Raw genomic sequence first — 23733 nt, 5'->3', positions numbered from 1 at the left:
TCCCAAATTCCCATTCCCAAATTCCCACCCCAAATTCCCATCCCCAAATTCCCATTCCCAAATTCCCATCCCAAATTCCCACCCCAAATTCCCACCCCAAATTCCCATTCCCAAATTCCCATTCCCAAATTCCCATTCCCAAATTCCCATTCCCAAATTCCCACCCCAAATTCCCACCCCCAAATTCCCATTCCCAAATTCCCACCCCAAATTCCCATTCCCAAATTCCCACCCCAAATTCCCACCCCAAATTCCCATCCCCAAATTCCCACCCCAAATTCCCAAATTCCCACCCCAAATTCCCATTCCCAAATTCCCACCCCAAATTCCCATTCCCAAATTCCCATTCCCAAATTCCCACCCCAAATTCCCATTCCCAAATTCCCATTCCCAAATTCCCACCCCAAATTCCCACCCCAAATTCCCACCCCAAATTCCCACCCCCAAATTCCCACCCCAAATTCCCACCCCAAATTCCCACCCCAAATTCCCATTCCCAAATTCCCATTCCCAAATTCCCATCCCAAATTCCCACCCCAAATTCCCATTCCCAAATTCCCACCCCAAATTCCCATTCCCAAATTCCCATTCCCAAATTCCCACCCCAAATTCCCACCCCAAATTCCCGTCCCAAATTCCCACCCCAAATTCCCATTCCCAAATTCCCACCCCAAATTCCCATTCCCAAATTTCCCATCCCAAATTCCCACCCCAAATTCCCACCCCAAATTCCCATTCCCAAATTCCCATTCCCAAATTCCCATTCCCAAATTCCCATCCCAAATTCCCACCCCAAATTCCCACCCCAAATTCCCATTCCCAAATTCCCACCCCAAATTCCCACCCCAAATCCCCACCCCAAATTCCCACCCCAAATTCCCACCCCAAATTCCCATTCCCAAATTCCCATCCCAAATTCCCACCCCAAATTCCCATTCCCAAATTCCCATCCCAAATTCCCACCCCTAATTCCCATTCCCAAATTCCCACCCCAAATTCCCATCCCCCAAATTCCCACCCCAAATCCCCACCCCAAATTCCCATTCCCAAATTCCCACCCCAAATTCCCACCCCAAATTCCCACCCCAAATTCCCATTCCCAAATTCCCACCCCAAATTCCCACCCCAAATTCCCACCCCAAATTCCCATCCCAAATTCCCACCCCAAATTCCCACCCCAAATTCCCATTCCCAAATTCCCACCCCAAATTCCCACCCCAAATTCTCACCCCAAATTCCCATTCCCAAATTCCCACCCCAAATTCCCACCCCAAATTCCCACCCCAAATTCCCATCCCAAATTCCCATTCCCAAATTCCCACCCCAAATTCCCACCCCAAATTCCCACCCCAAATCCCCACCCCAAATTCCCACCCCAAATTCCCACCCCAAATTCCCATCCCAAATTCCCACCCCAAATCCCCACCCCAAATTCCCACCCCAAATTCCCATTCCCAAATTCCCATCCCCAAATTCCCACCCCAAATTCCCACCCCAAATTCCCATCCCCAAATTCCCATTCCCAAATTCCCACCCCAAATTCCCATCCCCCAAATTCCCATCCCAAATTCCCATTCCCAAATTCCCAAATTCCCGATCCCTTGGGCTCCACCTCGGCTCCCAGGGGCGGCTCCGCGCTGCGACTCCGCCATGGCCGCGGCCCAGGATGGCCCTGGAGAGGGAAAATGGGGCAAAAAATCCCGATTTTAGCTCAACCCCCAATCCCAGATTCCTCGGGAATCCTCCCAACGTGGAAATTCCCCCTTTCCCTGGCGGAATTCCCAGATTTTTCCGCCTTTTCCCTCCCTTTTTATTGCCTCGAGGGCTTTTTAGCGCCTCTGCCTCGGCTCCCGAGTTGGATTTGCCTCCGAATCCCACAAATCCCTGGAATTCCGCCGTGGATTTGGGGTTGGGAAGGTGCAAATTCCATCTCTGCCACTGAGGACGGAGCCAAAAATTCCTTTGGGATCCCCTTGGTGTGGAATTCCCGGATATTCCGGGGATTCTCGGCTGCTTTTTGGGAGCGGAATTCCAAGGAAATCCTGACGGGGTTTTTTTTTTTTGGCCACCGGAAGCGGAAATTGAAATTTGAGGAGTTTTCTTTGCAATCCGTGCTGGAAAAAACCTTGGGAAAAAAAGGGGAAAAAAATCTGGAGATTTTCCCAGCGCTGGAGGAAATTCTGGCCAAAAATAGGGGAAAAAAAAAAAAAAAAATCAGGAAAAAAATCCCGAAATTCCCGAAGAAATCCGACGCCCGTTCCACCAAAATCTCGCGGATTTTGGAGCTTTCGCCTTCCCAAATCCACATCCTGGAATTCCTACTGGAAATTCCTGCTGGGAATTCCCTGAAATCAGCTGGGAAATTCCAAATTTCCCGATTCCAATTCCCGCCCTGAGGATCCGTGCCCTGATCCGATGCTGAGGCGGAGAATTCCCAATGATTTTCTCATCCAGCAAAACCCGGAATTCCCGGGAAAACGCCACATTCCCGGAGGTCCTTCCCTCTGGAATTCCATTCACGGCTCCGGAGGTTCCGGAGGAGCCTCTGGGCGTCGTTTTCCCCGAATCCCAAATCCCAAATTCCGGTGGATTTTTCCTTGGGCTCTTTCCAGGGTTGGTTGTTTTCCCGAAAAACCCCTGGAATTGCTCCTTTTCCGTCCGTTCCCCCATTCCGGCCCCGTTGATCCCAGGTTTTTTGCCCGTTTTTGCTCCTTTTGGCCTCGTTCTGCTCTTCCCGCCTTTCCCCTGGAATGTTCCGGATTTGGGGATGTTTTCCCGCTTCCCAATTTTTCCAAGGGGCTTTGGCTGCCTTGGGACGATTCCCGAAATTCCCAAACGGCCGTTTTTAGGATGAGTCCGCCATTGAATCCCGAAGGGAGCGACGCAAACGGGGCAGCGATGCCAGGGATCGGCGATCCCAAAAATCCCAACGATCCCAGGGATCCCAAAAATCCCAGGGATCGGGTTCCCAAAAATCCCAATGATCCCAACGATCACAATGATCCCAAAAATCCCAATGATCCCAACAATCCCAATGATCCCAATGATCCCAACAATCCCAATGATCCCAACGATCCCGGGGATCCCAAAAATCCCAACGATCCCAACAATCCCAGGGATCCCAATGATCCCAATGATCCCAACAATCCCAACGATCCCAATGATCCCAACAATCCCAATGATCCCAATGATCCCGGGGATGCCCAAAATTGCAAAGATCCCAGGGATCCCAGGGATCCCAACGATCCCAGAGATCCCAACGATCTCAAAAATCCCAACGATCCCAAGGATCCCAAAAATCTCAATGATCCCTGGGATCCCAACAATCCCAAAAATCCCCAAAATCGCAACGATCCCAAAGATCGCAACGATCCCAACGATCCCAGGGATCCCCAAAATCCCCAAAGATCCCAACGATCCCAGGGATCCCAACGGTCCCAAAAATCCCAAAGATCCCAAAGATCCCAAAAATCCCAACGATCCCGAAAATCCCAACGATCCCAGGGATCCCAAAAATCTCAATGATCCCAAAAATCCCCAAAATCGCAACAATCCCAAAGATCCCAACAATCCCAACGATCCCAGGGATCCCAAAAATCCCCAAAGATCCCAACGATCCCAACAATCCCAGGGATCCCAATGATCCCAATGATCCCAGGGATCGGGGTCCCAAAAATCCCAATGATCCCAAAAATCCCAATGATCCCAACGATCCCAAAAATCCCAACGATCCCAATGATCCCAACAATCCCAACAATCCCAGGGATCCCAAAAATCCCAACGATCCCAAAGATCCCAGGGATCGGGCTCCCAAAAATCCCAATGATCCCAACGATCCCAGGGATGCCCAAAAATCTCAATGATCCCAAAGATCCCAGAGATCCCAACGATCTCAAAAATCCCAACGATCCCAGGGATCCCCAACAATCCCAAAAATCCCCAAAATCGCAACAATCCCAAAGATCGCAACGATCCCAACGATCCCAGGGATCCCCAAAATCCCCAAAGATCCCAATGATCCCAGGGATCCCAACGATCCCAAAAATCCCAAAGATCCCAACGATCCCAAAAATCCCAACGATCCCAGGGATCCCAAAAATCCCAAAGATCCCAACGATCCCAACAATCCCAGGGATCCCAACGATCTCAACGATCCCAGGGATCCCAAAAATCCCAATGATCCCAACGATCCCGAAAATCCAAACAATCCCAGGGATCCCAATGATCCCAACGATCCCAGGGATCCCAACGGTCCCAACCAACGGTCCCAAAAATCCCAAAGATCCCAACGATCCCAACGATCCCAAAAATCCCAACAATCCCAAAAAATCCCAAAGATCCCAATGATCCCAAAAATCCCAAAGATCCCAACGATCCCAACGATCCCAAAAATCCCAACGATCCCAATGGTCCCAAAAATCCCAACAATCCCAGGGATCCCAAAAATCCCAAAGATCCCAACGATCCCAGGGATCCCAGGGATCAGTGATCCCAACAATCCCCATGATCCCAATGACCCCAAAAATCCCAACGATCCCAAAAATCCCAACGATCCCAAAAATCCCAACAATCCCAACGATCCCAGGGATCCCCAAAATCCCCAAAGATCCCAACGATCCCAGGGATCCCAACAGTCCCAAAAATCCCAACGATCCCAGGGATCCCAAAAATCCCAAAGATCCCAACGATCCCAATGATCCCAAAAATCCCAAAGATCCCAACGATCCCAAAGATCCCAACGATCCCAGGGATCCCAAAAATCCCAAAGATCCCAACAATCCCAAAGATCCCAAAAATCCCCAAAAATCCCAAAGATCCCAACGATCCCAACGATCCCAACGATCCCAAAAATCCCCAAAATCCCAACGATCCCAAAAATCCCAAAGATCCCAACGATCCCAACGCTCATAATAACAAGAATAATATTAATAAAATAACAATGACAGTAATCGGATGAAATTAATAAAAAATAACAACAGTAACAATAATAAAATAATAATTTAAAATAACAGTAATAATAAGAAAAATAGTAATAACGTAATAATAACAATAACACATAAAAACTTTAATAATATAAATAATAATTTTAAAAAATAAAAAGTAATACTATTAATAATAATAACATTAATAAAATAACGATAGCAATGAAAATAAAAGTAAGAAAATAATAAAAAATAATGATAGTAACCGTAATAAAATGGTAATTACAAAATAGCAATAATAATTGTAAAAAGTAACATAATAATAGCAATAATAATGACAGTAATAGTGAGAAATTAATAAAAAATAATAATGACAGTAACGATAATAAAATAATACTTAATAATAATAATAATAATATTATAACGTAGTAATAATAACAATAACAATAATAAAAAGTTTAATAATATAAATAATGAGAAGAATATTAATAAAAAATAATAGTACTAATAACAACGATAATATTAATAAAATAACGATAGCAACAACAGTAATAGTAAGGAATTAATTAAAAAAAATAATAGTAACCATAATAAAATAATAATTAAAAAATAACAATAAGAATAGTAAAAAATAACATAATAATAACAATAACCATGACAGTAATGGTAAGAAATTAATAAAAAATAATAATGACAGTAACAATAATAAAATAATACTTTAAAATAGCAATAATAATAAAATAATAACGTAATAACAATAACAATAATAAAAACTCTACTAATATAAATAATAATTAAAATTATTAATAATAATAATAATAACAATTATAATATTAATAAAATAATAATAGCAATAACAATAATAGGAATTAATAAAAAAATAATACTAGTAACCATAATAAATTAATAATTAAAAAGTAACAATAATAATAGTAAAAAATAACATAATAATAACAATAACCATGACAGTAATAGTAAGAAATTAATAAAAAATAATGACAGTAACGATAATAAAATAATTATTTTAAATAGCAGAAATAAAATAACACTTAAAAATAACAATAATAAAATAATAACGTAATAATAATAACAATAACTATAATAAAAGCGTTAATAATATAAACAATAATAAAAATAATAATAACAATAATAAAAAAATAATAGTAATAACAACGATAGTATTAATAAAATAACAACAGCAATAACAATGGTAGTAAGAAAATAATAAAAAAAATAATAGTAATAATAAAATAATCATGAAAAAATAACAATAATAATAGTAAAAAATAACAATAACAATGACAATGACAGTAATGGTAAGAAATTAATAAAAAATAATAATAGTAACAATAATAAAATAATACTTACAAATAATAATAAAATAATAACGTAACAATAACACCAACAATAAAAACTTCAATAACATAAATAATAATGATAATAAGAAAAATAATCATAACAACGATAATATTAATAAAATAACAATTGCAACAACAATAATAATAATGAATTAATAACCAATACTAGTAACCATAATAAAATAATAATTAAAAAAGAACAGTAATGATAACAATACAATAATAATAATAATAATAATAATAATAATAATAATAATAATAGTAACGTCCTAATAATAACGGAATATTAATAATAGCAGCAGCAGCAGCAGAGCCCTTTGCTGATAACGCTTATCACTTTCTGTTCAGCCACTTTTTACCGTTTCTTTGGCCTTTTTGGGGGGGTTTGGGCGGTTTTGGGGCTTTTGTCGGTTTTTTGCTGGGTTTGGATATTTTTTGGGTGATTTTTTGGGTGGATTTTGGATATTTTTTGGGTGGGTTTTGGATATTTTTTAGTGATTTTGGGGCGATTTTTGGGGGGTGTTTTGATATTTTGGGGTAATTTTTTGGGTGATTTTTTGGTGGGTTTTGGATGTTTTTTTAGTGATTTTTTGGGTGGGTTTTGATATTTTTGGGTGATTTTTGGGGTGATTTTTTGGGTGGGTTTTGGATTTTTTTAGTGATTTTTTGGGGGTGTTTTGATATTTTTGGGTGATTTTTTGGGGGTGTTTTGATATTTTTGGGTGATTTTTTGGGTGATTTTTTGGGTGGATTTTGGATATTTTTTGGGTGGGTTTTGGATATTTTTTAGTGATTTTGGGGCGATTTTTGGGGGGTGTTTTGATATTTTTGGGTAATTTTTGGGGTGATTTTTTGGTGGGTTTTGGATGTTTTTTAGTGATTTTTTGGGTGGGTTTTGATATTTTTGGGTGATTTTTGGGGTGATTTTTTGGGTGGGTTTTGGATTTTTTTAGTGATTTTTTGGGGGTGTTTTGATATTTTTGGGTGATTTTTTGGGTGATTTTTTGGTGGGTTTTGGATATTTTTTGAGTGATTTTTTGGGTGGGTTTTGGTATTTTTTGGTGATTTTTTGGGTGTTTTGGTGGGTTTTGATATTTTTGGGTGATTTTTGGGGTGATTTTTTGGTGGGTTTTGGATATTTTTGGGTGGCCTTTGTTATTTTGTGATTTTTGGGTGATTTTTTGGGTGGGTTTTGATTTTTTTTGGTGATTTTTTGGGTGGCTTTTGGTAGAACTTTTTGGTCTTTTTTTGGTGATTTTTGGGTGGCTTTTGCTACTTTTTTGGTGATTTTGGGGTGATTTATTGGGTGGTTTTTTGGGTGGGTTTTCGATATTTTTGGGTGATTTTTTGGGTAGGTTTTCAATATTTTTTGGTGATTTTTGGTAGGTTTTTGGTATAATTTTTTGGTGATTTTTTGGGTAGGTTTTCAATATTTTTGGTGATTTTTGGTGGGCTTTTGGTAGAATTTTTTGGTGATTTTTTTTGTGGCTTTTGGTAGAATTTTTTGGTCCTTTTTTGGTGATTTTTGGGTGGCTTTTGCTACTTTTTTGGTGATTTTGGGGTGACTTTTTGGGTGGGTTTTCGATATTTTTGGGTGATTTTTTGGGTGGATTTTCGATATTTTTTGGTGATTTTTGGGTGGCTTTTGCTATTTTTTGGGTGATTTTTGGGTGACTTTTGGGTGATTTTTTGGGTGTTTCTTTGGGTGGATTTTCGATATTTTTTGGTGATTTTTGGGTGGCTTTTGCTATTTTTTTGGTGATTTTTGGGTGACTTTTGGGTGATTTTTTGGGTGTTTTTTTGGGTGGGTTTTCAATATTTTTTGGTGATTTTTGGGTGGCTTTTGCTATTTTTTTGGTGATTTTTGGGTGACTTTTGGGTGATTTTTGGGGTGGTTTTTTGGGTGGGTTTTCAATATTTTTAGGGTGATTTTTTTGGGGGGGATTTTCGATATTTTTGGGTGATTTTTTGGTGGCTTTTGGTATAATTTTTTTTTTTTTTTTTTTGGTGGCTTTTGGTAGAATTTTTGGGTCATTTTTGGGCTGATTTTTGGCTGATTTGGCTTTTTTGGACTTTCCCATTCCCACCCACCACCCAGCGCTTCCCCCTCCTCTCCCCCCCCTGCACCTGCTGCCCTTCGATTCCAAAATCTCCCATCGGAACCTCCCCAATTCCGACTCCCACCCAAACAAGAACCGGCCGATTTCTGCCTTTCCCCCCCAAACTCCTCTTATCTCTCCTGGCCTCCCTTATCTCCCCCTGCAGCTGCTCCCTCTCCCTGCTCCCCACACTCCTCAACTTCCATTTTCTAAACCCAAATATTTCAGGGAAATGTTCCCAATCCTGCTCACAGTCAACTCGGAACCTTTTTTTCCTCCTCCTTTTCCTTCTCGAAACCCAAAAACGAACGGCTCCAAAAACGTCGCGTTTGCACCCAAACCCTTTTGCCATCCGGGGTGACTCCTCAAGGTGGAAAATATTCCAGAATCCATCGTTTCAGCCCTTTCTGGTCCCAGTGGAAGGAAATTTTAAAGTCTAAGGAACCTTTTTTGAGGCGTTTTTCACCCAATTTTCATTTCTACCAAGGCCGCCGCTGATTAAAATGTTGAATTGAATATGGCGTGGATATTTAATTAAATTGATATTTCATTAAATTGATATTTCATTAAATTGATATTTCATTAAATTGATTTTTCATTAAATTGATTTTTCATTAAATTGATCTTCAGTTAAATCGATGTTTAATGACATTGATCGTTAATTACGATTTCATTAAATATTTCATTACATTAAAAGCGAATATTGAATTCAATTGCAATTTAATGAAAAGTTGAATTCAATGCGTAGCTAATTAATTAGAGATTTAATTTAATTAATTTTGCCTGGTTGCTGTTCCACCAGGGGAGTCCAACCCTGCTCCAATGTTTCAATATTCATCCAAGGGGTGATTTTTTTCCAAAAAAAAACCAAGAAAAAAAAGGTTCCAAAATCCCAAAATAACCCTGGTCCAAAATCCCACAAAACCAGGTTTGGAAATCCCAAAATATTCTTGTTCCGAAATGCCACAAAGCCAGGTTCGAAAATGACCAAGTTTCAAAATAACCCAGGTCCAAAATCCCAAAAAAACCAAATCCCAAAATGCCAGAAATCCAAATCTCAAAATCCCAAAATACCCCAGGTCCAAAATACAGAAAAAAATCTCCCAAAATCCCAGAAAACCGGGATCCAAAATCCCAAACCAACCCCATTTCAAAGCACCAAAATCACCCAGCTCCAAAATCCCTAAATCCCAAAACAACCAAATTCCAGAGGAGCAGGAAATGAGGTTTGAAAATCCCCAAATCGCCGCGGTCCAAAATAGCAGGAAACCAAATTCCAAAATCCCGGAGTTTTGAGTTCCAAAATCCCAAAATAACCCCGGTCCGAAATCCCAAACCCCCAAATTCGAAAACACCGAAATAGCCCCAAAGCAGCCCAAACCCGAATTTCAAAAGAGCCGAAAACCGCGCTCGAAAATCCCAAAATAGCCCCGTTTGGGAATCCCAAAATAGCCCCGTTTGGGAATCCCAAAATAGCCCCGACTGGGATCCCAAAATAGCCCCGTTTGGGATCCCAAAATAGCCCCGTTTGGAATCCCAAAATAGCCCCGTTTGGATCCCAAAATAGCCCCGTTTGGGATCCCAAAATAGCCCCATCAGGGATCCCAAAATAGCCCCGTTTGGGAATCCCAAAATAGCCCCGTTTGGGAATCCCAAAATAGCCCCATCAGGAATCCCAAAATAGCCCCGTTTGGGATCCCAAAATAGCCCCATCAGGGATCCCAAAATAGCCCCATTTGGGATCCCAAAATAGCCCCGTTTGGAATCCCAAAATAGCCCCGTTTGGATCCCAAAATAGCCCCGTTTGGGATCCCAAAATAGCCCCGTTTGGATCCCAAAATAGCCCCGTCAGGAATCCCAAAATAGCCCCGTTTGGATCCCAAAATAGCCCCATTTGGGATCCCAAAATAGCCCCATTTGGGATCCCAAAATAGCCCCGTTTGGGAATCCCAAAATAGCCCCGTTTGGATCCCAAAATTGCCCCATTTGGGATCCCAAAATAGCCCCATCAGGAATCCCAAAATAGCCCCATCAGGGATCCCAAAATAGCCCCGTTTGGGATCCCAAAATAGCCCCATCAGGGATCCCAAAATAGCCCCGTTTGGGATCCCAAAATAGCCCCGACTGGGATCCCAAAATAGCCCCGTTTGGAATCCCAAAATAGCCCCGTTTGGATCCCAAAATAGCCCCATCAGGAATCCCAAAATTGCCCCATTTGGGGTCCCAAAATAGCCCCGTTTGGGATCCCAAAATAGCCCCGTTTTGGATCCCAAAATAGCCCCGTTTGGGAATCCCAAAATAGCCCCGTTTGGATCCCAAAATAGCCCCATTTGGGATCCCAAAATAGCCCCGTTTGGATCCCAAAATAGCCCCATCAGGAATCCCAAAATAGCCCCATTTGGATCCCAAAATAGCCCCGTTTGGGAATCCCAAAATAGCCCCGTTTGGGATCCCAAAATAGCCCCGTTTGGGATCCCAAAATAGCCCCGTTTGGAATCCCAAAATAGCCCCGTTTGGGATCCCAAAATAGCCCCGTTTGGGATCCCAAAATAGCCCCGTTTGGGATCCCAAAATAGCCCCGTTTGGGAATCCCAAAATAGCCCCGTTTGGGATCCCAAAATAGCCCCGTTTGGGATCCCAAAATAGCCCCGTTTGGGAATCCCAAAATAGCCCCGTTTGGGAATCCCAAAATAGCCCCGTTTGGGAATCCCAAAATAGCCCCATCAGGTATCCCAAAATAGCCCCGTTTGGGATCCCAAAATAGCCCCGTTTGGATCCCAAAATAGCCCCATCAGGAATCCCAAAATAGCCCCGTTTGGGATCCCAAAATAGCCCCGTTTGGGAATCCCAAAATAGCCCCGTTTGGATCCCAAAATAGCCCCGTTTGGGATCCCAAAATAGCCCCATCAGGAATCCCAAAATAGCCCCGTTTGGGAATCCCAAAATAGCCCCGTTTGGAATCCCAAAATAGCCCCATTTGGGATCCCAAAATAGCCCCGTTTGGATCCCAAAATAGCCCCGTTTGGATCCCAAAATAGCCCCATCAGGAATCCCAAAATAGCCCCGTTTGGAATCCCAAAATAGCCCCGACTGGGATCCCAAAATAGCCCCGTTTGGGATCCCAAAATAGCCCCGTTTGGGATCCCAAAATAGCCCCGACTGGGATCCCAAAATAGCCCCGTTTGGGATCCCAAAATAGCCCCGACTGGGATCCCAAAATAGCCCCGTTTGGAATCCCAAAATAGCCCCGTTTGGGATCCCAAAATAGCCCCGTTTGGGATCCCAAAATAGCCCCGTTTGGGATCCCAAAATAGCCCCGTTTGGATCCCAAAATAGCCCCATTTGGGATCCCAAAATAGCCCCGTTTGGATCCCAAAATAGCCCCGTTTGGGATCCCAAAATAGCCCCATTTGGGATCCCAAAATAGCCCCGTTTGGGAATCCCAAAATAGCCCCGTTTGGGATCCCAAAATAGCCCCGTTTGGAATCCCAAAATAGCCCCGTTTGGGATCCCAAAATAGCCCCGTTTGGATCCCAAAATAGCCCCGTTTGGGAATCCCAAAATAGCCCCGTTTGGGAATCCCAAAATAGCCCCATCAGGAATCCCAAAATAGCCCCGTTTGGGATCCCAAAATAGCCCCGTTTGGATCCCAAAATAGCCCCATCAGGAATCCCAAAATAGCCCCGTTTGGGATCCCAAAATAGCCCCGTTTGGATCCCAAAATAGCCCCGTTTGGGATCCCAAAATAGCCCCGACGGGGATCCCAAAATAGCCCCATTTGGGAATCCCAAAATAGCCCCGTTTTGGGATCCCAAAATAGCCCCGTTTGGGATCCCAAAATAGCCCCGTTTGGATCCCAAAATAGCCCCGTTTGGGATCCCAAAATAGCCCCGTTTGGAATCCCAAAATAGCCCCGTTTGGGATCCCAAAATAGCCCCGTTTGGATCCCAAAATAGCCCCGTTTGGGATCCCAAAATAGCCCCGTTTGGGATCCCAAAATAGCCCCGTTTGGGAATCCCAAAATAGCCCCGTTTGGGAATCCCAAAATAGCCCCGTTTTGGATCCCAAAATAGCCCCGCTGCAAGCGACCACAAAACCGAGGCCAAAAATCCCCAAATCGCCGCGGTCCAAAATAGCAGGGAAGTGAATTCCAAAATCGCAGAGTTTTGAGTTCCAAAATCCCAAAATAACCCCGGTCCGAGATCCCAAAAACCGAGTTTGGAAATCCCAAAATAGCCCGGATCCGAAACACCACAAAACGAGGTTTGGAAATGACCGAATTTCAAAATAACTCGGGTCCAAAATCCCCCCCAAAAAAATCCTAAAATGCCAGAAATCCAAATCCCAAAATTCCAAAATACCCCAGGTCCAAAATACGGAAAAAATGTCCCCAAATTCCAGAAATTTGGGTTCCAAAATCCCAAAATAACCCCGCTCTGAAATATCTGAAAAATGGGGTTTTTCAGATCAAAACCCCAAAACCCAAAGTCCAGAATCCCCCAAAATCCAATTCCAGAATCCCCAAAAATCCAAAATCCAAAATCCACAAAAATCCAATTCCAGAATCCCCAAACCCCAAATTCCACAATTCCCAAAACTCCAATTCCAGAATCCCCAAAAATCCAAATTCCAGAATCCCCAAAAATCCAAAGTCCAAAATCCACAAAAATCCAATTCCAGAATCCCCAAAACTCCAATTCCAGAATCCCCAAAAATCCAAATTCCAAAATCCCCAAAACTCCAATTCCAGAATCACCAAAACTCCAATTCCAGAATCCCAAAAAATCCAATTCCAAAATCCCCCAAACCCAAATTCCAGAATTCCCAAAACTCCCAATTCCAGAATCCCCTAAAATCCAATTCCAGAATCGCCGCAGGACCTCGGTTCCGAAAATATTATGAAAGTGAATCCCAAAATGCCAAAATTGCCCCGTTTGGAAAGAGCACGAAACCAAATCCCAAAAAACCCTCCCAGAAATCCCCGAAATTCCCGAAATCAGCCGGTTTGAGAAGGCCGGTGCCGAAATTCCGAATTCCCAAATTCCGAATTCCCAAATTGTGAATTTCAAAGTATCAAATTCTGAAATTCCGAATTCCAAAGTTCCCAAATTGCCAAATTCTGAATTCTAAAATTCCGAATTCCAAATTTCAAAGTATCAAATTCCCAAATTCGAATTCCCAAATTCCAAATTCCAAAATTCTCAATTCCCAAATTCCAAATTCCAAAATTCTGAATTCCAAAACTCCGACTTCCTAAATTCCAAATTCCAAATTCTCAAATTCCGAATTCCAAAGTAGCAAATTCCAAAATTCTGCATTTCAAAATTCCCAAATTCCGAATTCCCAAATTCTGATTTCCAAAATTCCGAATTCCAAAGTAGTAAATTCCCAAATTCTGAGTTCCCAAATTCCAAATTTCGTAATTCCAAATGCGGAAATTCTGAATTGCAAAATTCTGAATTCCCAAATTCCAAATTCTAAATTCCAAAATTCTGAATTCCCAAATTCCAAGTTCCCCAATTCCGAATTCCCAAATTCTGAATTGCAAAATTCTGAATTCCCAGATTCCAAATTCAAAAATTCCGAATTTTAAAAGGTCCAAATTTCCAAATTCTGAATTCCAAAATTCTGAATTCCCAGATTCCAAATTCAAAAATTTCAAAAAATTCAAAAACATTCAAAAAACCGGTCCAAATTTCGAAATTCCAAATTCCCAAATTCTGAAGTCCAAAATTCAAAATTCAAAAATTCCGAATTTTAAAAGGTCCAAATTTCGAAATTCCAAATTCCCAAATTCTGAATGCCAAAATTCCGAATTCTCCAATTCTGAATTCCCAAATTCTGAATTGCAAAATTCTTAATTCCCAAATTCCAAAATTCTGAAATTCTAAATTCAGGAATTCCAAATTCCCAAATTCCGAATCCCAAACCACCCAATTCCAAATGTCCCAAATGGCCGAGATTCCCTAAAAAATCGGGGTCTCACCTTTGCGCCGAATAAAATTTGGGAGCTTTGGGGCCTCCTCCGGGAAAATCCGGGAAAATCCTCGGCAGATCCGGAGCCGCCCCGCGGGACCTCGCTGAGGAACGAGCCCAAAACCGGCTGGAACCGGAACTTCCGAGCAGAATTTGGGATATCGGGAATTCCTTATCAGCGCCTCCTCTCCGCCCCTTGTGGGCGTGGCTTCCCACCTCATGAATATTCATGACCCCCCCCCAAATCGATGCGATATTCCCAAAATTCATCCCTTTGGAATTCCCTTCATGGCCTCAGCCAGAGGGGTCTCAGGGATGGATTTTTTTCCTGAATCCCCCAAAAAATTCAAGGGGGGATTTTCCGGGAATTCTGGAGCTTCCTCGAGACGGAAAAATCGTTGTTTGTCCCCAAAACTGCTCCGAAGGCTGCGATTGGTCCTTATCAGCTTCCCGCAGCGCCGGGCCCGTTATCAGCTGATAACGCTTATCTCGGGCAACCCGGAGCGAGGCGGCAACGGGCGCCGGATGGGCATCCGTGTTTTCCTGGGGGCACCCCTGGAGTGGGAATGGGCACTCCTGGAGTGGGAATGGGCACTCGGGAATGGGAATGGGCACCCGTGGGATGGGAATGGGCACTCCTGGAATGGGAATGGGCACTCGGGAATGGGAATGGGCACCCGTGGGATGGGAATGGGCACTCCTGGAAAGGGAATGGGCACTCCTGGAATGGGAATGGGGACCCGTGGGATGGGAATGGGCACCACTGGAGTGGGAATGGGCACACCTGGAGTGGGAATGGGCACCTGTGGGATGGGAATGGGCATCCTTGGAATGGGAATGGGCACTCCTGGAAAGGGAATGGGCACCCGTGGGATGGGAATGGGCACCACTGGAGTGGGAATGGGCACCCCTGGAATGGGAATGGGCACTCCTGGAGTGGGAATGGGCACACCTGGAATGGGAATTGGCAACCCTGGAGTGGGAATGGGCACCCCTGGAATGGGAATGGGCACCCCTGGAATGGGAATGGGCACCCCTGGAGTGGGAATGGGCACTCCTGGAGTGGGAATGGGCACCCCTGGAATGGGAATGGGCACCCCTGGAGTGGGAATGGGCACCTGTGGGATGGGAATGGGCACCACTGGAATGGGAATGGGCACCCCTGGAGTGGGAATGGGCACTCCTGGAGTGGGAATGGGCACACCTGGAATGGGAATGGGCACACCTGGAGTGGGAATGGGCACTCGGGAATGGGAATGGGCACCCCTGGAATGGGAATTGGCAACCCTGGAGTGGGAATGGGCACACCTGGAATGGGAATGGGCACACCTGGAGTGGGAATGGGCACCCCTGGGATGGGAATGGGCACCACTGGAGTGGGAATGGGCACCCCTGGAATGGGAATGGGCACACCTGGAGTGGGAATGGGCACCTGTGGGATGGGAATGGGCACCACTGGAGTGGGAATGGGCACCACTGGAGTGGGAATGGGCACACCTGGAGTGGGAATGGGCACCTGTGGGATGGGAATGGGCATCCTTGGAATGGGAATGGGCACTCCTGGAAAGGGAATGGGCACCCGTGGGATGGGAATGGGCACCCGTGGGATGGGAATGGGCACACCTGGAGTGGGAATGGGCACCCCTGGAATGGGAATGGGCACCCCTGGAGTGGGAATGGGCACCTGTGGGATGGGAATGGGCACCCCTGGAGTGGGAATGGGCACTCCTGGAGTGGGAATGGGCACTCCTGGAGTGGGAATGGGCACACCTGGAATGGGAATGGGCACCCCTGGAGTGGGAATGGGCACCCCTGGAATGGGAATGGGCACCCCTGGAGTGGGAATGGGCACCTGTGGGATGGGAATGGGCACCACTGGAATGGGAATGGGCACCCCTGGAGTGGGAATGGGCACTCCTGGAGTGGGAATGGGCACTCCTGGAGTGGGAATGGGCACACCTGGAATGGGAATGGGCACACCTGGAGTGGGAATGGGCACTCGGGAATGGGAATGGGCACCCCTGGAATGGGAATTGGCAACCCTGGAGTGGGAATGGGCACACCTGGAATGGGAATGGGCACTCCTGGAGTGGGAATGGGCACCCCTGGGATGGGAATGGGCACCACTGGAGTGGGAATGGGCACCTGTGGGATGGGAATGGGCACACCTGGAGTGGGAATGGGCACTCCTGGAGTGGGAATGGGCACACCTGGAATGGGAATGGGCACTCCTGGAGTGGGAATGGGCACTCCTGGAATGGGAATGGGCACTCCTGGAGTTGGAATGGGAAAACCTGGAATGGGAATGGGCACTCCTGGAATGGGAATGGGCACTCCTGGAGTGGGAATGGGCACCACTGGAGTGGGAGTGGGCACACCTGGAATGGGAATGGGCACACCTGGAGTGGGAATGGGCACTCCTGGAGTGGGAATGGGCACACCTGGAATGGGAATGGGCACACCTGGAGTGGGAATGGGCACTCGGGAATGGGAATGGGCACCCCTGGAATGGGAATGGGCACCCTGGAATGGGAATTGGCAACCCTGGAGTGGGAATGGGCACACCTGGAATGGGAATGGGCACTCCTGGAGTGGGAATGGGCACCCCTGGGATGGGAATGGGCACCACTGGAGTGGGAATGGGCACCCCTGGAATGGGAATGGGCACCACTGGAGTGGGAATGGGCACCTGTGGGATGGGAATGGGCACCACTGGAGTGGGAATGGGCACCACTGGAGTGGGAATGGGCACACCTGGAGTGGGAATGGGCACCCGTGGGATGGGAATGGGCACCACTGGAGTGGGAATGGGCACCCCTGGAATGGGAATGGGCACCCCTGGAGTGGGAATGGGCACTCCTGGAGTGGGAATGGGCACCACTGGAATGGGAATTGGCACCCCTGGAGTGGGAATGGGCACCTGTGGGATGGGAATGGGCACCACTGGAGTGGGAATGGGCACTCCTGGAGTGGGAATGGGCACTCCTGGAATGGGAATGGGCACTCCTGGATTGGGAATGGGCACCCCTGGAGTGGGAATGGGCACCCCTGGAATGGGAATGGGCACACCTGGAGTGGGAATGGGCACCCCTGGAATGGGAATGGGCACACCTGGAATGGGAATGGGCACTCCTGGAGTGGGAATGGGCACTCCTGGAGTTGGAATGGGCACCCCTGGAATGGGAATGGGCACCCCTGGGATTGGAATGGGCACCCCTGGAATGGGAATGGGCACTCCTGGAGTGGGAATGGGCACCCCTGGAGTGAGAATGGGCACCACTGGGATGGGAATGGGCACACCTGGGATGGGAATGGGCACCCCGGGAGTGGGAATGGGCACCCCTGGAATGGGAATGGGCACACCTGGAGTGGGAATGGGCACACCTGGAATGGGAATGGGCACACCTGGAGTGGGAATGGGCACCCTGGAGTGGGAATGGGCACCCTGGAATGGGAATGGGCACCACTGGAATGGGAATGGGCACTCCTGGAGTGGGAATGGGCACCCTGGAATGGGAATGGGCACTCCTGGGATGGGAATGGGCACCACTGGAATTGGAATGGGCACCACTGGAGTGGGAATGGGCACCCCTGGAGTGGGAATGGGCACCACTGGAATTGGAATGGGCACACCTGGAATGGGAATGGGCACACCTGGAATGGGAATGGGCACCCCTGGAGTGGGAATGGGCACCCTGGAATGGGAATGGGCACCCCTGGAATGGGAATGGGCACACCTGGAATGGGAATGGGCACTCCTGGAGTGGGAATGGGCACTCCTGGAATGGGAATGGGCACCCCTGGAATGGGAATGGGCACACCTGGAATGGGAATGGGCACACCTGGAATGGGAATGGGCACTCCTGGGATGGGAATGGGCACCCCTGGAGTTGGAATGGGCACCTGTGGGATGGGAATGGGCACACCTGGAATGGGAATGGGCACACCTGGAGTGGGAATGGGCACCCTGGAATGGGAATGGGCACCCCTGGAGTGGGAATGGGCACCCTGGAATGGGAATGGGCACCACTGGAATGGGAATGGGCACTCCTGGAGTGGGAATGGGCACCACTGGAGTGGGAATGGGCACCACGGGAATGGGAATGGGCACTCCTGGAGTGGGAATGGGCACCACTGGAGTGGGAATGGGCACCACGGGAATGGGAATGGGCACTCCTGGAGTGGGAATGGGCACCACTGGAGTGGGAATGGGCACCACGGGAATGGGAATGGGCACACCTGGAGTGGGAATGGGCACACCTGGAATGGGAATGGGCACACCTGGAGTGGAATGGGCACCACGGGAATGGGAATGGGCACACCTGGAGTGGGAATGGGCACACCTGGAATGGGAATGGGCACCACTGGAGTGGGAATGGGCACACCTGGAGTGGGAATGGGCACCTGTGGGATGGGAATGGGCACTCCTGGAGTGGGAATGGGCACCACTGGAGTGGGAATGGGCACCACGGGAATGGGAATGGGCACTCCTGGAGTGGGAATGGGCACACCTGGAGTGGGAATGGGCACCCCGGGAGTGGGAATGGGCACCCCTGGAATGGGAATAGGCATCCTTGGAATGGGAATGGGCACCCTGGAATGGAAATGGGCACCCCGGGAGTGGGAATGGGCACACCTGGAATGGGAATGGGCACCACTGGAATGGGAATGGGCACACCTGGAATGGGAATGGGCACCACTGGAGTGGGAATGGGCACACCTGGAGTGGGAATGGGCACCTGTGGGATGGGAATGGGCACACCTGGAGTGGGAATGGGCACCACGGGAATGGGAATGGGCACTCCTGGAGTGGGAATGGGCGGGGGTCCCGCAGGTCCTGGAAGGGGAACAGGGCGGGGGTCCCACCCCTGGGTCGGCCCCGCTCCGGGAAGGCGGCTCAAACCCCGCCCCAATTCGCGAGGACCAATGGGATCCCAGCTCCCTCTCGATTGGCAGCACCGACAGCCAATGGGGGAGGCCACACCCAGGAGGGGCAGAGAGGAGCCTGATTGGTGGGAGGAGAGGGGGCGGGGCTTGGGGCTGGCAGCGGCTCAGGGTCGTTCCAGTGGCAACCAGTGCCCTCCCAGTGCGGCCCAGTACGGCCCAGTGCCCTCCCAGTACGGCCCAGTACAGCCCAGTACAGCCCAGTGCCCTCCCAGTACGGCCCAGTGCAGCCCAGTGCCCTGCCAGTACGGCCCAGTGCAGCCCAGTGCCCTCCCAGTACGGCCCAATACAGCCCAGTGCCCTGCCAGTACGGCCCAGTGCAGCCCAGTGCCCTCCCAGTACGGCCCAGTACAGCCCAGTGCCCTGCCAGTACGGCCCAGTGCAGCCCAGTGCCCTCCCAGTGCATCCCAGTACAGCCCAGTGCCCTGCCAGTACGGCCCAGTACAGCCCAGTGCCTTCCCAGTACGGCCCAGTGCAGCCCAGTGCCCTCCCAGTACGGACCAGTGCAGCCCAGTGCCCTCCCAGTATGGCCCGGTACAGCCCAGTGCCCTCCCAGTACGGCCCAGTGCCCCCCAGTGCCCTCCCAGTGCATCCCAGTACAGCCCAGTGCCTTCCCAGTACGGCCCAGTACAGCCCAGTGCCTTCCCAGTACGGCCCAGTACAGCCCAGTGCCCTCCCAGTACGGACCAGTGCAGCCCAGTGCCCTCCCAGTACGGCCCAGTACAGCCCAGTACAGCCCAGTGCCCTCCCAGTATGGACCAGTGCTCCCAGTGCCCTCCCAGTACGGCCCAGTACAGCCCAGTACAGCCCAGTGCCCTCCCAGTATGGACCAGTGCAGCCCAGTGCCCTCCCAGTACGGCCCAGTGCTCCCAGTGCATCCCAGTACAGCCCAGTGCCTTCCCACTACGGCCCAGTACAGCCCAGTGCCCTCCCAGTACGGCCCAGTACAGCCCAGTACAGCCCAGTGCCCTCCCAGTATGGACCAGTGCAGCCCAGTGCCCTCCCAGTACGGCCCAGTACAGCCCAGTGCCCTCCCAGTACGGCCCAGTACAGCCCAGTGCCCTCCCAGTACGGCCCAGTGCAGCCCAGTGCCCTCCCAGTATGGCCCAATACAGCCCAGTGCCTTCCCAGTACGGCCCAGTGCCCCCCAGTGCCCTCCCAGTGCATCCCAGTACAGCCCAGTGCCTTCCCAGTACGGCCCAATACAGCCCAGTGCCTTCCCAGTACGGCCCAGTGCAGCCCAGTGCCCTCCCAGTATGGACCAGTGCAGCCCAGTGCCCTCCCAGTACGGCCCAGTACAGCCCAGTGCCCTCCCAGTGCATCCCAGTACAGCCCAGTGCCCTCCCAGTACGGCCCAATACAGCCCAGTGCCTTCCCAGTACGGCCCAGTGCAGCCCAGTGCCCTCCCAGTATGGCCCGGTGCAGCCCAGTGCCCTCCCAGTACGGCCCAGTACAGCCCAGTGCCCTCCCAGTACGGCCCAGTGCAGCCCAGTGCCCTCCCAGTATGGCCCAATACAGCCCAGTGCCTTCCCAGTACGGCCCAGTGCCCCCCAGTGCCCTCCCAGTGCATCCCAGTACAGCCCAGTGCCTTCCCAGTACGGCCCAGTACAGCCCAGTGCCCTCCCAGTACGGCCCAGTACAGCCCAGTGCCCTCCCAGGACGGCCCAGTGCAGCCCAGTGCCCTCCCAGTATGGCCCGGTACAGCCCAGTGCCTTCCCAGTACGGCCCAGTGCCCCCCAGTGCCCTCCCAGTGCATCCCAGTACAGCCCAGTGCCTTCCCAGTACGGCCCAGTACAGCCCAGTGCCCTCCCAGTACGGACCAGTGCAGCCCAGTGTCCTCCCAGTACGGCCCAGTGCAGCCCAGCACAGCCCAGTGCCCTCCCAGTACGGCCCAGTGCAGCCCAGTGCCGTCCCAGTACGGCCCAGTACAGCCCGGTGGCCTCCCAGTACGGACCAGTGCTCCCAGTGCCCTCCCAGTACAGCCCAGTGCTCCCAGTGCATCCCAGTACGGCCCAGTGCAGCCCAGTGCCCTCCCAGTACAGCCCGGTACAGCCCAGTGCCCTCCCAGTACGGCCCAGTGCATCCCAGTGTATCCCAGTGCCCTCCCAGTACATCCCAGTGCAGCCCAGTACAGCCCAGTGCATCCCAGTGCATCCCAGTACAGCCCAGCGCCCTCCCAGTACATCCCAGTACAGCCTAGTGCCCTCCCAGTAACCCCCAGTGCCCTCCCAGTACATGCCAGTAACTCCCAGTTCCTTCCCAGTAACCCCCAGTGCCTTCCCAGTGCATCCCAGTGCCCTCCCAGTACATCCCAGTGCCCTCCCAGTACATCCCAGGGCCCTCCCAGTAACCCCCAGTGCCCTCCCAGTACATCCCAGTACATCCCAGTACATTCCAGTGCCCTCCCAGTGCCCTCCCAGTACATCCCAGTACATCCCAGTACATCCCAGGGCCCTCCCAGTAACCCCCAGTACAGCCCCAGTACAGCTGCAATTCACAGGATTTGGGGATTTTTTTTTTTACCCAGAATTCCCCGAATTCGGGGAATTTTTAAAACTCGAATTCCCAGGATTTGGGGGAATTTTTTTTAACCCAGAATTTCTCAAATTTGGGAATTTTTTTAGCTGGAATTCCTGAAATTTTGGGAATTTTTTACCCAGAATTCCCCAAATTTGGGATTTTTTTTTTACCCAGAATTCCCTGAATTTGGGGAATTTTTTACCCAGAATTCCCTGGATTTGGAAATTTTTAAAACTTGAATTCCCTGGAATTTGGGAAATTTTTTGACCCAGAATTCCCCAAATTTGGGAAATTTTTTTACCCAGAATTCCCTGGATTTGGGAAATTTTAAAACTTGAATTCCCTGGAATTTGGGAAACTTTTTAACCCAGAATTCCCCAAATTTGGGGATTTTTGACCCAGAATTCCCTGGATTTGGAAATTTTTAAAACTTGAATTCCCTGGAATTTGGGAATTTTTTTGACCCAGAATTCCCCAAATTTGGGAAATTTTTTTACCCAGAATTCCCTGGATTTGGGAAATTTTAAAACTTGAATTCCCTGGAATTTGGGAAACTTTTTAACCCAGAATTCCCCAAATTTGGGGATTTTTGACCCAGAATTCCCTGGATTTGGGAATTTTTTTACACAGAATTCCCCAAACTTGGGAAATTTTTGACCCAGAATTCCCCGAATTTGGGGAATTTTTCAGCCTCTGGAGACGTTGAGGATTTTGGGGTCAAACCCGACCGAATTGGTTCATGTTAAAAAACATCGATTTATTGGGTGAATGGGGGAAAAGGAGCAGATTTGGGGATTTGGGGGCATTTTGGGGCTTTTTGGGGTGTTTTGGTTACTTCGGGTTATTTTCGGAGGATTTGGGGTTATTTTGGGTGGATTTGGGGTTTTTTTTTGAGGATTTGGGGTGTTTTGTTTATTTTGGGTTCTTTTTGGAGGATTTGGGGTTTTTTGGAGGGTTTTGAGTTATTTTGGGTGGATTTGAGGTTCTTTTGAGTGGATTTGGGGTTTTTTGGAGGGTTTTGGGTTATTTTGGGTGGATTTGGGGTTATTTTCAGAGGATTTGGGGGTTTTTGGCTATTTGGGGTTATTTTGGGAGGGTTTGAGGTTATTTTGGGTGGATTTGGGGGTTTTTTGAGGGTTTTGAGGGTTATTTTGGGAGGATTTGGGTGATTTGGGGTGGGTTTGGGTTATTTGGGGTGGGTTTTGCTATTTTGGGTTATTTTCAGAGGATTTTGGGTTATTTCGGGTGGATTTGGGGTTTTTTGGAGGGTTCAGGGTTATTTTTGGAGGATTCGGGGTTATTTTGGGTGGATTTGGGGTGTTTTGGTTATTTCAGGTTATTTTGAGAGGTTTGGGGTTATTTTGGGTGGATTTAGGGTTTTTTGGAGGGTTTGGGGTTATTTTGGCAGGATTTGGGGTTTTTGGGAGGATTTAAGGTTATTTTGAGTGGATTTGGGTTTTTTTGGAGGATTTTGGGTTATTTTGGGTGGATTTGGGGTGTTTTGGTTATTTCGGGTTATTTTGGGAGGTTTGGGGTTATTTTGGGTGGATTTAGGGTTTTTTGGAGGGTTTGGGGTTATTTTTGGAGGATTTGGGGTTTTGGGGCGGGGTTGGGGTTTTTTTTGGAGGATTTGGGGTAATTTTGAGTGGATTTGGGGTTTTTTGGAGGGTTTGGGGTTATTTTGGGTGGATTTGGGTTTTTTGGGAGGATTTAAGGTTATTTTGAGTGGATTTGGGTTTTTTTGGAGGATTTTGGGTTATTTTTGGAGGATTTGGGGTTATTTTGGGTGGATTTGGGGTTTTTTGGAGGGTTTGAGGTTATTTTTGGAGGATTTTGGGTTATTTTGGGTGGATTTGGGGTGTTTTGGTTATTTCGGGTTATTTTGGGAGGTTTGGGGTTATTTTGGGTGGATTT

At 48.0% G+C, this 23733-nt stretch overlaps 1 protein-coding gene across 1 annotated transcript in view; it reads right to left on the bottom strand.

Annotated features, from left to right (window-relative positions):
- The window catches only part of LOC309583554 (CD209 antigen-like protein C), a 36600-nt gene extending 22113 nt beyond the window's left edge, over nt 1-14487 (bottom strand). Inside the window, exons 1-2 of the mRNA XM_082299289.1 lie at nt 14366-14487; nt 1613-1672 (exon numbers count right to left, since the gene is read on the bottom strand). Of these exons, the coding sequence (XP_082155415.1) occupies nt 1613-1652 (40 nt within the window). The 5' untranslated portion in view covers nt 1653-1672; nt 14366-14487. The remainder of the gene's footprint in view (nt 1-1612; nt 1673-14365) is intronic.
- Nucleotides 14488-23733: the final 9246 nt, after the last annotated feature.

This window comes from Coloeus monedula (genome assembly GCF_965178545.1).
Source record: "Coloeus monedula genome assembly, chromosome: 31".
Taxonomy (NCBI): Eukaryota; Metazoa; Chordata; class Aves; order Passeriformes; family Corvidae; genus Coloeus; species Coloeus monedula.
Note: the sequence above shows the minus strand (reverse complement) of the source record. Positions and strands in the feature narration are given on the sequence as shown.